Source organism: Poecile atricapillus, chromosome 3 (genome assembly GCF_030490865.1).
Source record: "Poecile atricapillus isolate bPoeAtr1 chromosome 3, bPoeAtr1.hap1, whole genome shotgun sequence".
Classification (NCBI taxonomy): domain Eukaryota; kingdom Metazoa; phylum Chordata; class Aves; order Passeriformes; family Paridae; genus Poecile; species Poecile atricapillus.
Genome location: NC_081251.1, coordinates 3,429,113 through 3,450,470, shown reverse-complemented (window position 1 = coordinate 3,450,470; position 21,358 = coordinate 3,429,113). Strand labels below are relative to the sequence as shown.

The following is a 21,358-nucleotide window of genomic DNA, read 5'->3' as shown; positions in this document are numbered from 1 at the left end:
ATTAGGAAGGAAAAAAATCTTAAAATTCTTCCCTCCCTGCCTGCTGCTTCCCATTCTGGGTGTCACTCCTGAATTCTCTCCCTCCTCCCTTCAGCAGGGGAATGGGGGCTGTGGTCAGTTGTCTCTGCTGCTCCTTCTCCCTCAGGGGTTGGGCTCCTCACACACTTCCCCTGCTCCAGTGTGGGTCCTTTCCATGGTGTCATTCAGGAATAGGCTGCTCCATGTGGGTTCCCCATGGAGCCACAAGTCCAAGGGCTCTGCTCCAGTGTGGGTTTCCCAGGGGCTCACAGCCTCCTTCAGGCATCCCCCTGCTCCAGAGTGGGGTCTCCAGGGGCTGCAGGTGGATTTCTGCACCCTCCTGGGCCCCCTTGGGCTGCAGGGACACAGCTGCCTCTTCCTGGGCTGGAATCTCAGCTCTGGTGCCTGGAGCAGCTCCTGCTCCTCCTTCTGCACTGGCCTTGGAGCAGGGCTGTTCTCACATACTCTCACTCCTGTCTCCAGGTGCTGTTTTACACTTTATTCCCTCTTTTCTTACCTCTGTTATCCCAGAGGTGCTGCCACTGTCACTGATGGGCTCAGCCTTATCCAGCAGCACATCCATCCTGAAACAAACTGGAATTTGTAGAGGAGTCAGGGAGCAGAAGAGCCATGGGCCCTGAGGGATCATTTCCCATCTAAAAAAAGGGCAGCTAGAGGGGTGCACTGGGAAAATTTGGGGCAGTTTAATCCCCTGTTTATCTTCTGTGCTTCTTCTCCTGCTTTTACCTTGCAATGCAATGGGAAGCAATCAGTGTAGAGGGAGAGAACAGCAAATCCACAGGGCTTGGGATGTGTTCAGCACCTTAGAGCTGTGATGTCCAGCTGGATGTGGAAAGGAACCCCTTGTTCCCAATCCCTTCACGTGGACACACATGGAGCAAGAGCTTTTCCAGTTTCTGCTCCCCAGGGCAGGCAGCCCCAGGCTGCTGTCAGGCCATTCCAGAGGGAACAGCATCGTGCAGTGCCAACATTGTTCAGATTCAAACATCCATTCTTTGCCAGGAACACAACCTGCAGTGTCTCTGCTTGGGCTCAGCCTCTTCTTGGACTGGAGGTGCTGGAGGAGACTTTTTGTGGGAAATGTGGGAAGGAACACATCAGTCACAGTCTGATATAAATGTAAATGCCAGGACTCCTGTTTCTCCTGCCAGTAACCTGCTCTAGTGAAAAGTGTCCCTGCCCTGTCCTGTCCCCGTCCCTGCCCATGGCAGGGGCTTGGAAACAGATGAGCTTTAAAGTCCCTTGCAACCCAAACCATTCTGTGGTTCCGTGACTCTTCCCAGTTTGTGGTGAGGGACGCTTTGGGGGAGCAGTAGAGGCCTGAGCCACTCTGGTCATCTCTGCCCTTGGCATTTTGCTATGTTCTGTTAATTTATGTGTAAAATAAAGATATTTCAATTTGATAACAACTTGATAACAACTTGCAAGTCCATTGCCACAGGGTTCAGGACTCTGGTGGAGGGTCTGGATTTTGACAGGCAGCTGGGAATGCCCAGAGTGGGATTGGCTGGGGTGGTACCAATCCTCTCAGGCCTCTGCTTTGGAAAGGCAGAAAAAGAGCTCTCAAACTCATTGCTTTAACACAGATCACCCCCACCATTCCTACAAGCCAGCACCAAGTCCCCTGAACACGGGGACAGTCACAATTGTCTGTGTTAAAGGTTTTGGCAGCCAGATGGGGAGGAGCCCAGTTCTCATGGGAGGGACACTGGCACAGGGCACACGAGAGCCCTTCAAAGAGCCAAATGGGCACAGGGTGGATGTCTCATGGTCAGCTGGCCACTGGGTTGGAGTGACATAAGGTCCCATTAAGCAGCAAACAATGTGTCCTAGGACACCAGGAAAGTCACACTCCTCTTAACGCTGTCCTCTCCTTCAGGAAATGTCTATAAATATCAGGGCTTCCAGCCTTTTTCTTAGCAAGATCTCCCTGCAAGGCTGCATCCCAGAGCTGCTGTGATCCTGGTGGATATCCAGCCATGAGGGTCATCTACATTGTCTTTGCTGTTTTCCTAATGGCCTTGATGGCCACCCCAGGTAAGGTGGAAAATTGTGTGGAGCAGAATGAGAGATAAGAATGGACCATAAAGGAATTAAGGTGAAAGTGTTCCCTGGAAGTGTCCAAGGCCAGGTTGGATGGGGCTTGGAGCAACCTGGGATGGTGGGAGGTGTCCCTGCCCATGGCAGGGAAGTTGGAACTGGATGATCTTTAAGGTCTCTTCCCAGCAAACCACTCTGGGATTGTATGGAAAAAAGTTTTCTGGGAAAGCAGGTGTGGGTGGATCTTGCATGGAGAATTATGCTGGGCTTGGTTCAAAAGACTTTTGGAATGGAGTTCAGCTCCAGAATCACCCCATCCTAAATTTAGACATCCAGCATCTGTGTGTCTCCACGGGAACTGGGTCCCATCATGGTCACTGGACCGTGCTGGTGACCATGAGGAATTAGTCAATGCAGATGCAGATCTTTCCTTCTCTCCACAGCCAAGAGCCAGCCAAAAAGGAGCTGCAGAGGGCACTGCTCCAGGACCTGTGGCAAAGGAGAGAGGGAGGAACACGCAGAGGACTGCGGGAGGATGCACTGCTGCCTGACACACAGGAAAAAGAAGTAGAGAGGAGGATGGAAAGTGATTTTTGCAGTGGTTTCTTCTTGTTTGGAAGAAAGTTTGTTTCTTCTTTGTTTTCTTCTTTCTTTGTGTGTTGTTTTGTTTTGTTTTGTTTTTTTTGATGGAAATAGATTTTGCTCCTTTTCATAAAAAATACCCTGAAATGTGCTGTGTGGTTCATTGTCTTCTAAAAATTTGGGTGCAGAGGGCCAGGAAAAATCTGGTCAGTCTTGCCAGAGACGTCCTTGTTCATGGAGATGATGTGGTCAAATGCAAATACTGCCAGTTGAACCCATTCCTCCTTGTCCTGTCCTCTCTTATCCCAAGGGATGCTCTCCTGGAGCCCTTTTAGGCCCTGGAAGGGGCTCTGAGCTCTCCCTGGAGCCTTCTCTTCTCCAGGTGAGCACCCCCAGGGCTCTAATCCTCACCTCCTGAGCTGCAAATAATTTGGAAACCACCATGGCTGTGTGAGCAGCTCCATGTGATGGTGCAGGAACACTTGGAAGGCACAGGATCCCTGGGATTGAGGAGGGTGGAGGGTGAAGCAGCAGGGGAGAGGCACAATCTCAGATAACAGACTGGATCCAGCCAGGGCTGGTGCAGCCTGAAAACTGCACGGTGGCTTCTGAATCTGAAAATTGCCACCAATAAATAAGATTTGTGCCCAGAAAGACTTTATCTTTGTCCTTTTATGTGTCATTGAGCCCTGTTTTGGAGTTGGCCTGATGGGGTAAACAGCCCATGGCATTCCTGCTGGAGACTCTTCCCAAGGACACAGAATGGGGAATGTTCCCTCCAGCTGCTCCTTCTCAGCTGAGGCAGCATCTCTGGGCATTGCTGGGGACAGGTGAAGGAGAAAAATCTGATGAATGAAGAAGTGATCCCTGGCCCACTGGTGGGAGCAGAGCTGCAGCTGGCACAGGGTGCCCAGAGAAGCTGTGGCTGCCCCTGGATCCCTGGAAGTGTCCAAGGCCAGGCTGGACAGAGCTGGGAGCAACCTGGGATAGTGGAAGGTGTCCCTGCCCATGGCAGAGGATTGGAACATGATGATCCTTAAGGTCCCATCCAACCCCAAAAATTCTGTGATTCCGTGATCTAGGGCTCTTCTCTTCTCACCATTTCCTTGGAAAACAAAGCATGGAAAAACCTAAATCAGCTTCATGCCTTGCTGATCCCAGTTCCCATTTCTCACTGTGACTTTCCTCCTAATGTCTCTTCCAGGAGGAGCAGTTGGAAGTCCCTGCTGCAGGGACTGTGCTGCCACTCCACCTCGCTCCTGGGGGGACTGGGTGGGTTTCCTGGAGAAGAGTTCACCATGGCTCAGGGAATTGTCTTCTGCATTTTTTTAAGGCCATTTTTTCCTTCCATTCCCATCAATGTCCTCAGCTGTGGACTCCAGTGTCACCCCCCCATGACACCTCCTAGTTATCCTAAACCCAGAGGAAAAGACTCCCCTGTCTCTCTTGGAAAGGAAGGAACTCATGCTCTGCTCAGTTTTAATGCACAGCAAAGGAAAAGGATTTAAAAACTCAAATTAAAAAATGGATCACCATCTGAGAAAAACAGAGAATACACTGTGGGTAGTGACAGTTTCATTTTTGGGGAGGTTGGGATCAGCAGGAATGAACAGAGCCTATTGAAGGTCTAACTTGGGGCAGGTTTCAGTCCAAGTGCCAGGTGGGGACAGCAGCAAAGGTGCTCACCAGTAAGGAACAGGGATGGAGGGATGGGGGTTGCTGACACACCAGGGATAGTCTGGACATGGCCAGGTAATGCCAGCTGGCCCCAGGCCCAGCAAACAGGCCCTGGCACTGTTTAATGGCCTGGAATAGACACCTGCAGAGTGTCCATGGCCACGGGAACAGAGCCAGGAATTGTCTGTGTGACTTCTTTCTCTAGGACTGGTGGGCTCAGGGAAACAGTGGTGGGGGGTCAGAGCTGAGGGTGTTGCTTTGTGTTTGTAGTTTGGTGTCTGTAGTTTTCCACAGGCTGCAAATATGATGTGGAGAGCAGGACAGACTGGTGAAAGGGATGCTTGGAAAAGAATGGGGTTTATATTTGTGTTCCCATCTTCCACTCCCAAGGTCTGGAGAACAGAGATGCACAAGATGGGTGCATAAAGGGGAATTTGCTGCAATGAACACTGAGTCAGAGTCAAATCTCTGGGGAAGAAGCTGGGAATTTGGTGAGGATGGGGAGGCCCTGGCACAGGGTGCCCAGAGATGTTGTGACTGTCCCTGGATCCCAGAAGTGTCCAAGGTCAGGTTGGATGGGGCTTGGAGCAACCTGGGATAGTGGAAGATGTCCCTGCCCATGGCAGGAGGGGACTGAGAAGGTTTTTAAGGTCTTTTCTAACCCAACCACTCTGTGATTTCTTGAGGGGACACACTGGAGTTTTGTGGGTGGGTGACCACAAAACCACCCAGCAAAGGCACCGGGAGGCAGAGCTCATCCCATCATCTCCTGCTGTCCTTCTGCAGGGAAGGACAATTTGGGAACAGAGGTCACAGGGAGATCCTGTGATCCTGAGATCCTGAGAGCCCAGGCCAGTGTATTACTGGCTCCTACACTTCCTCCTGGAGTTTCCAACCCCTCCCACAGAGGTTGTTCCAGGCACCATGGATGGTGAGGAATGCCACAGGAACAGCCCGGGATGCTGGGGCTGCCAGCAAGAAGGCAACTTTGGGTGATGTACAAGCAAGAGAAAACCCAGATCCCTTCTCCACGATCACGGCTCCAGGCAGGAAGCAGGAAAACGCCGGCAGCAGGGCTGGAAAGGCGGATTTTGGCAGCTCTCTGCAGCTGCAGAGCCCCGCGTCCAGCTCAAGGTGAAACGCGTGCCTGGTGCTCGAAGCCCGGGAGAAGATTTAGGGAAGGCTGCCATCTCTTGGATAAGTGCAAAATGACGGCACCTGCCTGGGAAATGCTGCTCACGCCCCGCAGGGATGCCAGCTCCAGCCTTGCTCTCGGAGAAGTGCGGGCTGAAGTTATTCCCGCTCTGCTCGTGCCCCCCGCAGGCCGATCCACGTCTTTATTTAGGGCAGACTGGGATCAGATCTGGGAATGAGCTGATTTTCCGTCTGGCTTTCTCTGCCTTTGGGCGGCGGCTGCACATCTGGAGAGTTTTATCTGAGCCACCTTCCACCGGGCTGCCTCCGCTCCTGCAGTGTCAGGAGAGGTGGGACAGGTTCCAGCCAGATTTGGGACAGCTTTTTTAGGGTCTCCTTGCCCATCCCTGCTGCCCTCGGGTGATTTAAGGGGCTCCTTTCCCCTTTCCATGGGAACCCTTTGGCATTTTCTGTGGCCACACCTGCCCTGCCAAGCCCTGGGGTGCAAACCTTGCGCTCCTCTGGTTCCCTGTCCCCAAGGTCCCCTCCGCTGCCCTCTCTCCCAGATCCAGCTGCTCCATGGCTCAAAAAGCATCCCAGCACCTGCCTGCCTGCTGGCCCACTTTTCCTGCAGATTAAACATTTGTCTAATGGCCATAAGCTGCTTAAACATGTCTTGGGCAAAGCCCCTTTGTGAGTATCCCGAGAATAAATGGCTTCCTGCTGGGACCACTGCTATGCCCCCACTCCAAAGCAATTCTTATGGATGCCTCATCTGTTTTCCTTCCCTTTTGTGCCTCCAGCCTGCTCATCTCCTTTCCAGGAGTGAGGAATTTCCCCCATTGTGGACAAAGGGAAACGGCCTGTGTTGCAGGGCCAAAGAAATTCCCCAATCCTGCCTCCCTTTTCCACCCTGCTCCACCTCCCCAGGATTTCCCAAACCCTGCCACTCCCTCCAATCCCATATGTGTTTACCCAGCCAGCCAGCACCACAATGTTTAGGATCTGCCAATGTATGAGTGTGCAGCACTTTCTAATTAGCCTGAAAAACCCAAATAAAACCAGAGCCAACATATCCAGCGCTTCCAGGATTTTCCACCCCCACATGCCTGTCAGCTCTACATCTCCATTGTTTGTCCTCCCTGCCACCTCTGGCCAAGCTGTGACCTTTAACCTAGACCCCAAAAAAGCATCAAATACAAATAAAGTGAATGTCCAAAAGCTGTTTATATTTTTGGCAGGCATGGGAGGAGCATCAAGCTGACCAATACTGGGAATATTTGCTTTAAACAGTAAGAATTGTGATTTTTTTTCTTTTTAAAGGGAACTTTTTATCATTATGACTTTAACTTTTCACTCAGTTTTTGCCTCCTGAGGATGTATGATACAGACCCCTCTGCTGCACCCATTTTCTTTTCTAAAAATAAATACTGACTCTAAAATCCCAGTAATAACCCATCTTCCCATGCTCTGAATATCCAGCACAGAAATAGCAGAAAAGACCCAAGCATTTAGAACAAGGAAGGAATTCCAGTAACACCCTGTGCCCTAAAATCAAGGGGATTCATGCAGGGCTTACGCTATTAGAGGAGGTGATGCTAAGCTGGGGCTCCTAAGCCGTGGCTCCTTGGATATTAGAGAAGGAAAGAGTGTGGGGGAGGTGGCTGGGATGGAGGAACAGGGAATGGCTGAGTAATGCCAGGTTTTAGAGTATCATGAAGGCTGATGACTCGGGAAAGAGCGGTCTGGTAGGAGGGAAGGACTCGTGGGTGCATGGAGAGCTGAAAATGAGGCAGAGTGATGCTGTTGTTGCCCCAAAACCTGTTCTGTGTTTCAGCTGGAACGTGGGGTGTCCCTCCACGTGGTGAGAACCCCAAGGTTTTGGAGGCCAGTCCTTCAGCTCCCAGCTTCCACGGTGCTGCAAGGGCTGGGAGAGAGCAGGAGAGGTCCTTGGGAAGCAGCACAGCTGCATAAGGGAGATGTGGAAGAGGGAAGGGAAGAGGGATGGCCACAAGGGCGGGAGGGATGTGGGCAGGGGGAGTTCCAGGAGCAGGACATGAGCAGAGACCAGGAAGGGAATGGTTACATTGACCAAGGTCATGTGGTGGCTTCATCAGGATCCCAGGACACAGGAAAGGGCTGCTGAGGTGCTGGAGCTGTGGATTGAAGAGGGGAAAAATGGATGGAGGAACGATGTCAGGGAATAAAGGCAATTGGTGCAATGCCTGTATGAGCAAGAGGATTTAGAGACAATCCAGGGACACCACCTGCTCTGGTCTGGTCTGGGTGTGACTGGAAGAGTCACACCCCACAGGTGACACCCCACTGCCAGCCTAACCCGTGGCCAAACAGCCCTTCCAGAACCCTTGGAAAGGCTCTTCCAGCACTTTTGCCTTGAGCTTTACTTGGATCAGCAGTCAGACACCCAGCTCCTGCTATTCCCCTGGAGAGTGGATTCAGGCCTTCAGTCTCTAAGTGTGATTAATGACCCCAGTCATAATTACTGTGCAGGACCAGAGCACCTCAGAGCACCCAGATTCTCTCCAGAGATTTACAAATCTCTTAAGAGATTTAATTTAAACATGGTCTCATGAGTGCCCCAAAGCCAAGACAGACTGGCCAGCTGGGATGGGTCTGCCATTAAACTTTCTCAGACTTCAGACCAGGATGATCCCTCCTGATGGTCCATTGGGAATGGCCCCATATCCGTGTTAACTCCTGAGCTTCCCAGGTTATTCCAGCCAATGTTCCACCCGAGCTGAAACAAGCAGATCCGCAGTAGGGGTGGCTGTCTGTGCCCCAAAGAGTTTCATTCCCAGTTGTAGCCATAGCCCCAGGGATTTTAATTCCAGTAGGGCAGAGAAGGACAGTGACCACATGGCCACACGGACCACGAGAGGAGTGAACCAGAAGCAAAGACCTTCACCAGCAGTGTCAGGTCATAAAATACGAGGCAAAATTGTAACTCATGCAAAGATAAGAAGCCTCTTTTTCGCTTTAAAAGTGAAAATGCTGGAACTGAGTAATTACTCCAGGCCTGGCTATCCAGTCAGAAAGCATCAGGCATTTCTGAGCAGTGCTGGGTGAGGGACCGACGGGGCTGGCTGGCATTTCATCCCAGCTTCCTTTCACTTGAGCAATCCGCTCCAGAGACTCTTGCTTTAGTCACTTTTACGGCTCCTTGCACTCAAGGCTGCAGCAGCATGTGCTGGAAGAGATGCTAAATGTTATTTTGTGGCTTTGTTTTCCCTAAAAGTAACATTTTTTCCCTTCTCCCTGAATAGCTGTTTGCCCTGTTTCTTGTGATACCTGGTACATTTTCACTGAGAAATGTGAGCTCTGGCCAAATTGTACTTGGAATCCCTGAGTTTCTTCTTGTCTTTCAATTTCCCCTGAAATTTAAAGGGGTGAACTCATCATCTGTCCTTTTCTGCCTTTGAAATGACCTTCCTTGCCTTTTGCCATCCAGAGGGACCAGGACAGGCTGGAGAGGTGGGTCCTTGTGAACCTCATCAAGTTCAAAAAGGCCAACTGCAAGGTCCCACACTTTGGTCTGGGCAATCCCAGGCACAAGAAGAGGCTGGGAGCAGAATGGGACTTCTCCCAGGAAGAAAGATTTGGGGCTGCTGGTGGATGAGACCTGGACATGACATGGTCATGATCATGTCCTGGTCTGATCCCCCAGCGTAGGCAGCAGGGGAAGAGGAGGATTCTGCCCTTCTTCCCAGCTCAGGTGAGACCCCACCTGCAGAGCTGCCTCCAGCCCTGGGATCCAACAGCGAAAGGACGTGGAGCTGCTGGAGAGAGCCCAGAGGAGGCCATGGAGATGCTCCAAGGGCTGGAGCCCCTCTGCTCTGGAGCCAGGCTGGGAGAGCTGGGGGTGCTCACCTGGAGAAGAGAAGGATCCATGGAGAGCTCAAAGCCCCTTCCAGGGCCTAAAGGGGCTCCAGGAGAGCTGGAGAGGGACTGGGCACAAGGGATGGAGGGACAGGACACAGGGAATGGCTTCCCACTGCCAGAGGGCAGGGATGGATGGGATATTGGGAAGGAATTGTTCCCTGGGAGGGTGGGGAGGCCCTGGCACAGGGTGCCCAGAGAAGCTGTGGCTGTCCCTGGATCCCTGGAAGTGTCCAAGGCCAGGTTGGATGGGGTTGGAGCAGCCTGGGATAGTGGAAGGTGTCCCTGCCCATGGCAGTGCATGAAACTGGATGAGCTTTAATGTCCCTTGCAGCCCAAATCACTGTGAGATTCCATAATTATTTGTTTTTTTCCTAAACACACCTGAGATCTTTTCCCAGCAAAGCCAAAGGATGTGTTGGAAATTTCATGGGTGATCTTCACCTGTGCCTCCGGGTGCCAGAACACCCTGAGGAGCTGCACAAGTTTGTCTTGATTCAGGAAAAAGAGTCAAAAATCCAAAAACGTTTTGTAAAGACAACAGAAGACTTTGAGGATATTGAAATGAAAAAAGCAGGAAACCACAGGCCCAAAACTTTCTTTCCATTTTTCCCTGCCCTGTATAATACAAGTCACTGGATGTCACTTGGAGAAGATGAAGTTGAATGGAGGAGCAGGAATTCAGAACTGGAGAAGTTCAATGGAGAACAGGAACTCCACTGTGTAAAGCCAATTTATGGACTTCAGTGCTAAAGAAGGTCACTGAGTCAACTGCTGTGACTGGATAATTGCATGGCCACGAACATTTGCAGCTCTGCATGCGAAGATCCTGTAATAAAGGTAATCAAATCTCATGCTCCAGCGCATAAGTGGATCTTCAGCAGCAGCCGGGGGAGAGCTTTTCCACCCGCACACCCAGAACGGTGCACTCACTTTGGAGCGCGATGGAGGCAACCTCGGGAGCCTCTGGTTTTGGCCATGGCCGGAGGCAGGAAGGAGGGTTTGATGAGCTGGTGGCCTAAGTGGGAATGGCAATTCCTGTGCAGGAGCTGGGGAGATCACGGAAGGGGCCGGGTGTGATTAGTGTGCTACAGTGAGTCACTGTGCACGGGGAAATCTGTGGCTCAGGAGATCGCCCCAGCAGCAAATCCTGGCCTGGAACGTTGGCAAAGCACCACAGGGCACTTATGCAATGGAGTTTGAAATATCCTGGGAGACTGCAGGTGACACTTTGCCCAGTGCAGGAGTGAGGAGAGATGAAGGAGCCCTCACAGATGCCCAGAGATGGTGTGGATTCCCCATCCCTGGAGATGTCCCAGGCCAGGTTGGACAGGGCTTGGAGCAATGTGGTCTATGGAAATTGTCCCTTCCCATGGCAGGGGATTAGATGGTTTTTCAGGTCCTTCCAACCCAAACCATTCTGTAACTCTCTAATTCCATCCTCAGCAAACACAGAAACACTGACCTCCCTCCCATGACAGCCATTGGTTTCCATGTCAATGGAAAGCTCAGCCATGGTGCTGCCACTGCTTGGGGTGTCCTGTGCAGGGTCCTAGTGGGTCCCTTCCAGCTCAGGATACTCTGTGGTTCCACTACAAACCAGAGAGGAAACATAACGCCCTGATGGGTGCATTGATGGGGTCGAGGACTGGGATTTAGATCTATTTATGTGGATAAATCAGGGGAAATCAGAATCTGTGTAGTCCCACCCTAACTAAGATTTCCAACATATGCAAGAGAAAAAAACCAGGCACTACAGGGTTCTTAAAATCCTAGAATGGGTTGGGTGGGAAGGGACCTCAAAGACCATCTTGTTCCAATGTCCTGCCATGGGCAGGGACACCTTCCACTATCCCAGGTTGCTCCAAGCCCTGTCCAGCCTCGCCTTGGACACTTCCAGGGATGGGGAAGCCACAGCTCCACTGGCACCCTGAGCCAGGACCTCACCAGCCTCTCAGGGAACCATTTATTTTTTTTGGAATATTTGGAGTGAAGAAGAGGGCACAGACAAGCAGCATCTTGGAGAAAAGTGCATCCAGCTATAATGTGAAAACTGCTCAGACAAAAATACTGTGGGGCTACAGGGGACCCCAAATTAGTGCCCTTCAAACCTAAACCTCCAAGCGGCTGCATCTTTGATTACAGGGCCCAAGCTCTGCATCAGGAGGCCGTGAAAGCTGTGATTTTTGCAGGTCAGCACAGGCTGGAGCAGAAATGGATGTTTCCCAGCAAGCAGAGAGCTGTGAAATATCCTATTGAAAGCCAGCTCCAGGGATCCGCTCCCATCTGATCCACAGTAATTTCGCACAGTGGTGGAGGTTTTCACACGTAGCAATAAAGAGTGATTTTGGGAGGCAAATAGCTGAAAGAGCAGAAGCACCTGGAAATGAAGGCATCACCTCTGGCCACGATTGCCGCTCCCTGACGTCGGGAGCCAGCACCAGGCAGGCACAGGATTTCCCAGCGGGGCCCAGCTGCCAGACTGTTACTCTGCCTTCACACTGTCAAACGCACACGGATCCAAAATTCCCTGAGCTCTGGGAAAGTACAGAGGGAACCATGGAAAACAGGCTTTGCTGCAGTGCTGTGAGAGCCATCAATCAGCTGCATCCACAAAACCCACACAGCCCACTCGGGGAGAGTGCTTCGGAGATACATCCAGTGTTTCCCAAGGAAAAAAGGAGAGGTCCTGGGAAACTGGTGCAGAAGAGGCCACAAAAATTATCTGAGGGCTGGAGCACCTCTCCTAGGAAAACAGGATGAAAAAGCAGGGGTGGTTCAGTCTGGAAAGGGAGACCTCATTGTGACCTTCCAGTAATTAAAGGGAGCTTACAAAAAAGAGGGAGAAGGGCTTTTGGCAAGGGCATGGAATGATAGGGCAAGTGGAGAGGCTTCAAACTGACAGAGGGAAGAGTTAGGAAGAAATTGTTTGGGTGGTGTGGTCCTGGCACAGGGTGCCCAGGGAAGCTGTGGCTGCCTCTGGATCTCTGGAAGTGTCCAAGGCCAGGCTGGATGGGGCTTGGAGCAGACTGGGATAGTGGAAAGGGGAAGGTGTCCCTGCCCATGGCAGGGTGTTGTAACAAGATGATCTCTAAGGTCCCTTCTGTCCCAAACCATTCCATGAGTCTCTGATTTTGTTTCCCAGCAGTGATGGCTCCAAAAAGAGCTTGTGGCACAACTCACCTGTTGAGACACAAGCTGTGGTTCAAGTGCTTTAGATGGGAAGCTCAGAGGTGAATACATCCCCATCTGGCAGGAAAAATCCAAGGACTGGATTGACTGAGGCCCATGCACAGCCTGGAGGGATGAATGAACAACAGGGATAGAAAATACATTGGAAACACTGAGATCCCTCCTAAAGCTGCATGGCTGTCATGGCTTCGACCCTCAGGTGAGTTCTGTCTCCCAAGTCACCCTCTGTCAACACCCCTATTAAGCAATTCAAGGTAGACTTGCAGGATCAGGAGGAAGCTGTGAGGTCCTTCCATGCACATTTTCTCCTGCAAAAACAGTGTTGGCTTGTGTCTCCTGCAGCAACAGGAATGTCTCCTTGCACTGCCCTCTCTGTACCTAGGAAGTTGTCCTTTGCAGGAGAAGATCCTGATTCAGCAAAATATTACACCTAAAATTAACCTGAAGCCCATCTGTGCTCCTTGAAACAAGTGGCACTGGGAGCTGGTTTGAATATTCAGCCACACAGACACGTCCCAGGATCGAGACATGATAAGGGATAAGGATTTAAACGTTTTGTTTAATCAAGAAGTGATAAAAGAGCTGCTGACAAGGAGGTGGAAGCAGTGATGTACATGATATCCTGAAAGCACATATGAGCAACCCAAGGTTGTTGGACCCCTTGTGAGAAACTTGGAGCAAGGAACGGGGTGTGTGCTTGTCCCTGGAGAGTCACAACACTACTCCAGCTCCTGAAAACAGGAGTTTGCTGCCTCTCACCCTGCTGGCCTGACCACCTTGCACCAAATCCTCCTGGCAGCTGGGAGCTGCAGCCACACCGAGGAAGGAAACTTGCTCACAGGAGTGGAACCAGCAGCTTCTCCCTGGAATGTTAATTAATGAACAGCCACACTCCAGGCATGCTGCATCCTCACAGCACCTTGTGCAGCAGTGACTTGAAAGAGCAATGAGTGCCATTCTCATCTAGAGACTCCATGGGGGGATTTCTGACCTGTCCTAAGCAGGATCAGCAGGCTCAGGGGGTCACAGAATGGCTCGGCTTGGAATGGACTTAAAAGTTTATCTAGTCTGACCCCTGCCATGGACAGGGACACCTTCCATTATCCCAGGTTGCTCCAAGCCCTGTCCAGCCCGGCCTTGGACACTTCCAGGAATCCAGGGGCAGCCACAGCTTCCCTGGGAAATCTGTGCCATTGCCTCCCCATCCTCACAGAGAAAATTCCTTCCTGATCTCTAAACTAAGCCTCTCCTAATTTAAAACAATTCCATCTGCCATTCCCAGGACTGTTCTTCACGTTCAGGTCTATGAATTAAGTCTCTCTTTATTGAATCACAGAACTGTGGAGTGTTTGCTCTTGGGGGTGGGGGGGAACCTTAGAGAACATCCAGTTCCAGCCCCTTGCCAAGGGCAGGGACCCCTTCCACTACATCAGGTCACTCAGACCCTTACCCAGCTTGGTACTGAACATCTCCAGGGATAGGGAGTCCAACAAGACAGGGATGGGAACGTCTCAGAGGAACAGGAACTCTTTCCTCTCTTAAGGTTACAATATTACAGGTGTTGCAGAGTGATTAGTCAAGGCTGCACAATCTCTGCTGGTGGTGGAAGGACAATTAAGAACTTTTTGGGTGAAGGTAGGTCTCATTCAACAGGCCCAGTTTTGCAGTCCTTACCTGGACAGTTGCCCCACTGCTAGTACAGTGATCTGTAAGATTTAGATCAGGAGTTTTTGTTTGCTGCTGTTTCAGCTTCTTTTTTCTTTCTTTCTTTTTTTTTTTTTTTTAATCTTCTTTCCATTCTGCCCTAAAAATGCCAGAACTTGTTATCCTCTCCGAGACTCAACCTGAGCATTTGTGCCGCAGACTCCCTCGTGCCCCTTCTGATCAGCCTAACCAGCAGAGAACTGAGCTCCTCACACTTCTCTTTGATGAGTCCTTGCTGTCCTCCAGCTTTGCTTGGCTTCCATGGGATTCCCTTTGTCCTGCACTGCCCATCCCCCCAGCAGAGCAGGAGGAGGCTTTCTCTGGTTCTGGCAGGGTTTCCCATGGGAGATGCCACAAGGAGCAACTTGTGACACTTTCCAAAGTCTGAACTCATCATCCCTGGATCTCTGGCGACCTGAGAATCAAGACTCAGAGTGTCACCTAATCAAAGGATCTATCTCTGTACAAGGTTCTTTTTGCTCTGTCTGGTCTGGGTTGCCCTCGCCTAATTTCACCCCTCCAAAAGTTACATTTCTGTGCCGTCAGCAGAAAAAGGATGGGCACTTCCAGAACATGGATCCTCCTGTCCCAAAATACATGCCTAAAACAGGGAGGGGAATTGCCTTCCAGTTGTGCTGACACCCTCCCCAAATCCTCCAGAGAAACTCTGACAGATCAGCTTGGGCAAGGAAGATGTCCAACTTTCAGATGGCTAAAACAAGGCGAGACGAATTCCCACGCCTGGCTTCCTGTTTAGGAACCTCACAGGGAAGGACAATTCTTCCACTGCTTTATTAAGCAATCTTCAAGCTTATTTATCTCTTCCTTCCAGTCTCTTTAAATGCCACTGAAGTTGCTGTCACCACAAATCAGAGTCACCAGAACTGCCTTTCAGAGCAAAACTCCAAACTGAGAAGAAAAGACGTCTCTGGGCAGCAAACCCCAACGGGCTGTGTACTGCAGGGACAGGAGCACGGGGGCTGCTCCAGCCTCTCCTCACCCTGGGCCATCCTGGTTCTGTGCATCCTCCGAGGGCGCAGGGTGCCCCAGGAGCACCACAGCAGCTGGATTGCTTCAAATTTTTGTACTTCAGGAGGAGTTCCTTCACAAAATAGGTTGTTAAAAATTGGGACAGGCTGCTCAGTGAGATGGTAGAACCACCATCCCTGGAGGTGCTCAAGGAACAGCTGGAAGTGACACTGAGTGTTTTGGTTTAGTTGACAAAGTGGTCCAAGTTTGGACTTGATGCCCTTTGAAGACTTTTCCAGCCTGTATGATCCTGTGAAATCAAGGACTCACCTCACATTTTCTCCCCACTGTTGGCCATTAGCAAGGTTCTATAAGAAAAGTAAGATTAAGGAAAACACTTCTTTGTCTTTGATAATTCCACTTTCCACACATTTTTACCCCAGAAGGCTCCTTGATCTCCTTGCCATTTGCCTCAAAAGGGCTTTTCTTCCTAGTTCACATTCCAGAACAGACCAGCAGTTGTTTCCTATTCCCAGTCCTTGAGCCCTTCAGGATTTTGCAGGCTGTGCAGATGTCCAGAGTCCCTCTGGAGAGGTTTGTCACTGTCCAGCCTCGGCAGCCGCGTGTCCCGGCGGTCCTCACGCCCCAGCAGTTCTCATGCAGTGACTTCTTCCCGAGCTCTGGAGTGAGTGGGGATCAGCTGATGCTCCCCAGTGGTGGCTGATCAGCTGGGAAATGGAGATTTGCTCCAGGAGAAATGAGCACCGACCCCAAGGTGATGCTGCAGGATGTGTTTGAGTCCCGAGTGAGCCCAGGCTGGACAGTGAGATTTGGGAATGGTGATTTATAAAAGAGCTGGAAGAAGTGAAGCAGAAAGGAGCCGAGGGAATAAAGGGGTTTTTATATTTTTCTGGTTTCTTGAGGAAACAAGGCTGGGGAGATCACACCCTCAGAGCACCCACCTCTGATTTTCTGTGTCTTTAGCATTCCTATCTGCTCCAACAACTCCTTCATCCCTCCAACAGTTTCTACTGGACCCCAAGGAGACAAAAGATATCCTACCAATGTCTTCTCCCAGGTAAAGCTGCAGATGACAGGCACAGCTCCCAAAAAGGGAACTCTTAAAGCTGACACTCTTTGTTCAAAGATTGTTGATTTCATTTTATTTGGGGATGGGCTTTGAGGATGAGGCTTTGAGCAAACTCCTCTAGAGGAAGGTGTCCCTGTTCATGGAATGAGATGATTTTTAAGGTCCTTTCCAACCCAAACCTTTCTGTGATTCTATAATTTGTTTGGATTCTTTTTTTTTAAATTTTTTTTTCCCAACAAGTGATTTTGTTTGATTAAAAACAAACTGCATCCCCAATGTACATCTGTACATTTTACTTGTCATCATATATCATTGCTCTGCTCATGGGTTCTGTATAATGAACTTTATGACATTCCCAAATTATTTGCCATGTGCTGGTTAATTGCTTCTCTTAACCAGGGAAAGAGGACTTGAGAAAGTGTGAGAGAATGGACACATTCATACCTGAAAAAGTTATTTTCCAATAAGTTTCAATGGCTATTCAGGTTTTTGAGAAGAAAGCTCACTCTGCAAATGCCACAGTTGAACACAACGAGATTGAAATTAATTTTCAGTGTCAAAGAAGCATTACTACAAATCCTGCTGTGAACTCAAAGGTACCCAGCTGTGTGGGTAGTGGGGATGCTCAGAGGGCTTTCCAGAAGTCACCTATCGAGACCAGCCCTGGGAGAAGGACTTGGGGGTGCTGGTGAGAGGCTGGACATGCCTGGCCCTGAAACCCACATATACTGGGTGACCCCACAGCGTGGGCAGCAGGGGAGGGGGGCATCCCCAGCACAGGAAGGACATGGGTTGGAGTGAGCCCAGAAGAGACACCAACATGACCAGAGGATGGGACACCTCTTCTGAGAGGAAAGGTTGAGGGAGTAGGTGTTGTGCAGCCAGGAAGAGAGAAGGCTTTGGGGTGACATCGATGTGGCCTTCCAGTGGGTAAAAGGAGCCAACAGGAAAGTTGGAGAAACACCATTTACAAGGACCTGGAGAGACAGGACAAGGTTTCACAATGATGGAGGGCAGGGCTGGATGGGATATTGGGAAGAGATTGTTCCCTGTGAGGGTGGGGAGGCCCTGGCACAGGGTGCCCAGAGAAGCTGTGGCTGCTCCATCCCTGGAAGTGTCCAAGGCCAGGTTGGACAGGGCTTGGAGCAACCTGGGATAGTGGAAGGTGTCCCTGCCCATGGCTGGGGGTTGAAATGAGGTGGATTTTTAGGGCCCTTCCAACCCAACTCATTCCATTATTTGATGACTCTGTGAACTCATGTGGTATCATGAACAACTCATGAAATAACATTGTTGTCCTTGGAAGGACAGTCCAGGCTTGGTCTTTTCTGCTTTACCCTGGATTTGGAGTAGGGTTTTTTTCTCTTAAGGTCAACAACAGGTGCTTCTCTCCAGAGCATGAACCAAAGTCCACTTTCTTTCCTGGAGCAGAATTCCCCTCTCCACAGGCACTTCAGGAGCAGCTCTATCAACACAGCAAACTCTGCTTGGCAAAGGTAAATCTCCCCAACCAGTGCATCGTTGCCATCTGAGGATGGCCTGACAAATCCATTGACATGACATAAGGAAAGATTTAGGAGAGGTTTGGGAGCATAATAAATGAATCCCCCATCGAGTCAACTCTACGTTCCTTGGATCTAGCAAGCAATCACAATAAGCCCTTTGGATTACTTGAGACAAATGCCTGTCTGCACAACAAATCACCGCAGATTGCTTATGACAGCCAAATGAGACGTCCTTTCAGAACACCACCAGCAACTCTCACAGCTCTGGAGCACATAATACAGCAGAAGTTAAGAAATCTTAAAAAAACCACATCACCTCTTTTGGGTCTTCTTCCATGGGACAAAGACAAGTGACTTCTAACCTGCTCTTGCAGGGAAGTTTGGCCAAATTGTTTGCTACAAGGCATTAGAGCTTTTGTGTTGTCTCTGACATTCCAGGTTACTAAAGGATTATATCCATAGACTGTGGTAATCCCTGAATATTTAGAAAATAACACACATGGCTCTCCAAACACCAGACATCTGCCCCATGGTGCTGCACATCTGCCATTCCCATGGATTTCTGAACAATTTCCTTTGATGAGCAGGTTTATTCCAATGGAAATCGACAAATGAGAACAGCTCCTGTTGCCTCTCCACGGCTGTGCCGAGTCTGCAGTTTTGTAGCTTAACATTTTTATCCAAGGCAAAACGTGCAGTCAGGCTCTTTGGACATCACACAAACACACATAAGTGCCGAAAGATAAATAGTTTGGATGCACACACATGCACACACACACACCAACTCACCAAAATCTTTGCTCAAAAATCTGCTTCTGAAACGAATACCTATTTTTTAAATTAACATTTTTTTAGCGACACTAACTGCATCTTGAGAGAAGAGAACACATTATTTTGTAGGCGTTTTCAGCAGCACAATACCAACCCCTATTTTTAACTATTGACTAATTACCAGTAGATCTTAATTACATGGTGTGTGGAGGCACTAATAAGTTTACAAATCTGCCAACAACACTAAACACATATGTCTTTGCAAGCATTAGCCTCTCTCTCTTATTTTTAAAAACCTTTTCTCTCTTCCCCCCCTCCAATTTGGCAGCAGAAGATCCTGGGAAAGGCTGTAATTGTGGCTGATTAGAAGGCGAGCATCTAAACACCCATCCCCGTGGAGAAAAGAATGGCTCAAAGCACGAGGTGGAATGAAAAGAGAAGCCAGCAGAGCCTGAAGAATTTGGATTTTCAGCAGGGTGAGAGAAGGGTTGCCTTTGGAGGTGTTAGCTTTTGTCTTCCCTGCAAGATTCATGGAGCCATGTGAAGGTTTATTGATTAACTTTGTTTAGGAAACAGTGGCTTGGAGCAACCTGGTCTGTGGAAGGTGTCCCTGCCCACAGCAAGGGGTTGGAATGAGATGACCTTCAAGGTCCTTTCCAACCAAACCATTTTGTGATTCTGTGACAGTGTCCAAGAAGAAGGATGGGATTATTTTATGCATTTAGGTTTAATATTCTTATGCAAAAAATAGCTCAGCAGGAACTGCCCCTGTGTTCTGCTTTGCTGCGTTATGGCACAATGCAGCCAAACCCATCCCAGGGAGATTTTCTGACAGGGTTTTCTCCTCTTGTTTGAGAATTTTGACAAAGTTTTTGCATTTTCAGCTTCTCAGAGATGTTTTACACCACAACTGGACCCTCATGTCTACCAAAATACTTTTCAGACCCAGACCCCACAAAGGTGCCCACGCTTGCAGGCTCTTCCAAGGAAAGTTTGAGCCCTGGGGATGCTCCTCTTGTGCAGGGTCTGTAGGGGGCTGTAGGTCTTCAATGATCCTGTAAAATACACATTTGGGTGAAGTCTGCCCTGTGCCACTGAGAGGATTCATGGAGATCCAGGAGGCAAAGAGGTTGCTGCCATCAACAGATCCTCTAGAAGTCACAAACTTTCATAGTCATCTTCAAAAGTTGGTCAAGAGGGAATGGCTCTACCAGAGGGCAGGGATGGATGGGATATTGGGAAGGAATTGTTCCCTGGGAGGGTGGTGAGGCCCTGGCACAGGGTGCCCAGAGAAGCCGTGGCTGCCCCTGGATCCCTGGAAGTGTCCAAGGCCAGGTTGGATGGGGCTTTGGGGCTGCCTGGGATAGTGGGAGGTGTCCCTGCCCGTGGCTGGGGTGAGAAGGGGATGATCCACTCCAAACCAAACCATTCTTGGATGTTGTGGTTGAACTCATGTGCTGTCGACTACAGAACTGAACATCTAGAAAATGGCAAAAACTTCCATGTGCTCTTCCATCAGCTGAGTTTCTGACAAAAAGGAGCATCATCCTGAGACTGCCCTCAGCAGAAGCCTCTGCACACCCAACAGCATTTAGTCCAAGAGATGACCACTTGTGGAAGGCTTGATGTTGCTTTAGAAGCTATATAGAGTTTATTAATAATATCAAAGTGCTATTAGGAAAAATAAATTATAGTGGAATTGTATGGGCTGGTTTTTAAAATAAATAATTCCAATAATTTGACAAGAAGGAAAATTAATCTTCTCTTTCCAAGTGCAAGTGTAACCACAGGGTGAAGAATGTCCATATTTTGGAATAAACTCTGGGGACACTTTTAGTCTGTGTCCACGCTGCTGCTGATCTCCTGAATGATTTGCCATGGAATCACTGGATAAACCTGAGTTTTATGACACCATAAATGAGAGCAGGTGTCTCCTTTGCACATTCATATTTCTAAATGCAGGAGGGTATTTCTGTCTGGGATGATTCAGTGTTTATATTTACACAGTGGAGGAGAGGAGATTATTGTCATTTGCATTGATGAAGGAGGTAGTTGTCACCTTCCAGTTTTTCCATATTGAATCTTTGTTAGCAAATAACATGTCTTGAGTAAAATGAGAGCAGGAGATAATTTAAATGGGCACCACACTTAGCCCCAGCAATGAAATTACAAAAGTGAATCAACACGAAAGCAGAATAATTTTTTTTTTTTTCTCAACAATTTAGGTAATTATGGACAAGGCAGGCATCAGTTTTCCCTGCAAAGAAACTGAACCAGTTACTCTGGTGTCTTAGGGCAAAAATTCAGTTCCTTAATTAACAGATTTAGAAATATTGTGTGCGCTGGCAGATGGAAGAAATGATAAAGAGCACTTGGCAAAGCTGAAATGCTGGTGATTGCACATATCAGAAAGCACAGAGTGTGCCTGAACCAGGACTCAGAATAGCCAGACTTAATTCTGAGATGTTGCCTGAAACAGCCACGTGATCATTTTTGCCATAGAGATGAGAGACTTCCAGTGTCCATTCCAAGCTGGGCAAATCTTATCTGTCCCCTGAGTTATTAAATGACATGAGGAAAGCCAGGTTAATTAAAAGCATTTAAAAACAGAGAAAGGGAACTGGTGATGCTTTTAATATGGTGGGAGAAAAAGAGAAAGAAAGAGAGAAAGAAGAGAGAGAAAGAGAGAAAGAGAGAAAGAGAGAAAGAGAGAAAGAGAGAAAGAGAGAAAGAGAGAAAGAGAGAAAGAGAGAAAGAA

General features: G+C 49.3%; 1 protein-coding gene across 1 annotated transcript; it reads left to right on the top strand.

The window, feature by feature from the left end:
- Positions 1 to 2,009: 2,009 nt before the first annotated feature.
- LOC131577630 (small basic protein 1-like) lies at positions 2,010 to 2,675 on the top strand. Its single transcript, XM_058835651.1, has 2 exons — positions 2,010 to 2,076; positions 2,523 to 2,675. Exons 1-2 carry the CDS (start codon positions 2,019 to 2,021, stop codon positions 2,648 to 2,650), a joined length of 186 nt encoding a protein of 61 aa, XP_058691634.1. The 5' UTR covers positions 2,010 to 2,018; the 3' UTR covers positions 2,651 to 2,675.
- Positions 2,676 to 21,358: the final 18,683 nt, after the last annotated feature.

Coding starts and splice junctions, on each gene's coding strand:
- LOC131577630 (XM_058835651.1), top strand. CDS start 2,019: ATGAGGGTCATCTACATTGTCTTTGCTGTTTTCCTAATGGCCTTGATG. Junction 2,077..2,522: donor GGCCTTGATGGCCACCCCAG/GTAAGGTGGAAA, acceptor TTCTCTCCACAG/CCAAGAGCCAGCCAAAAAGG.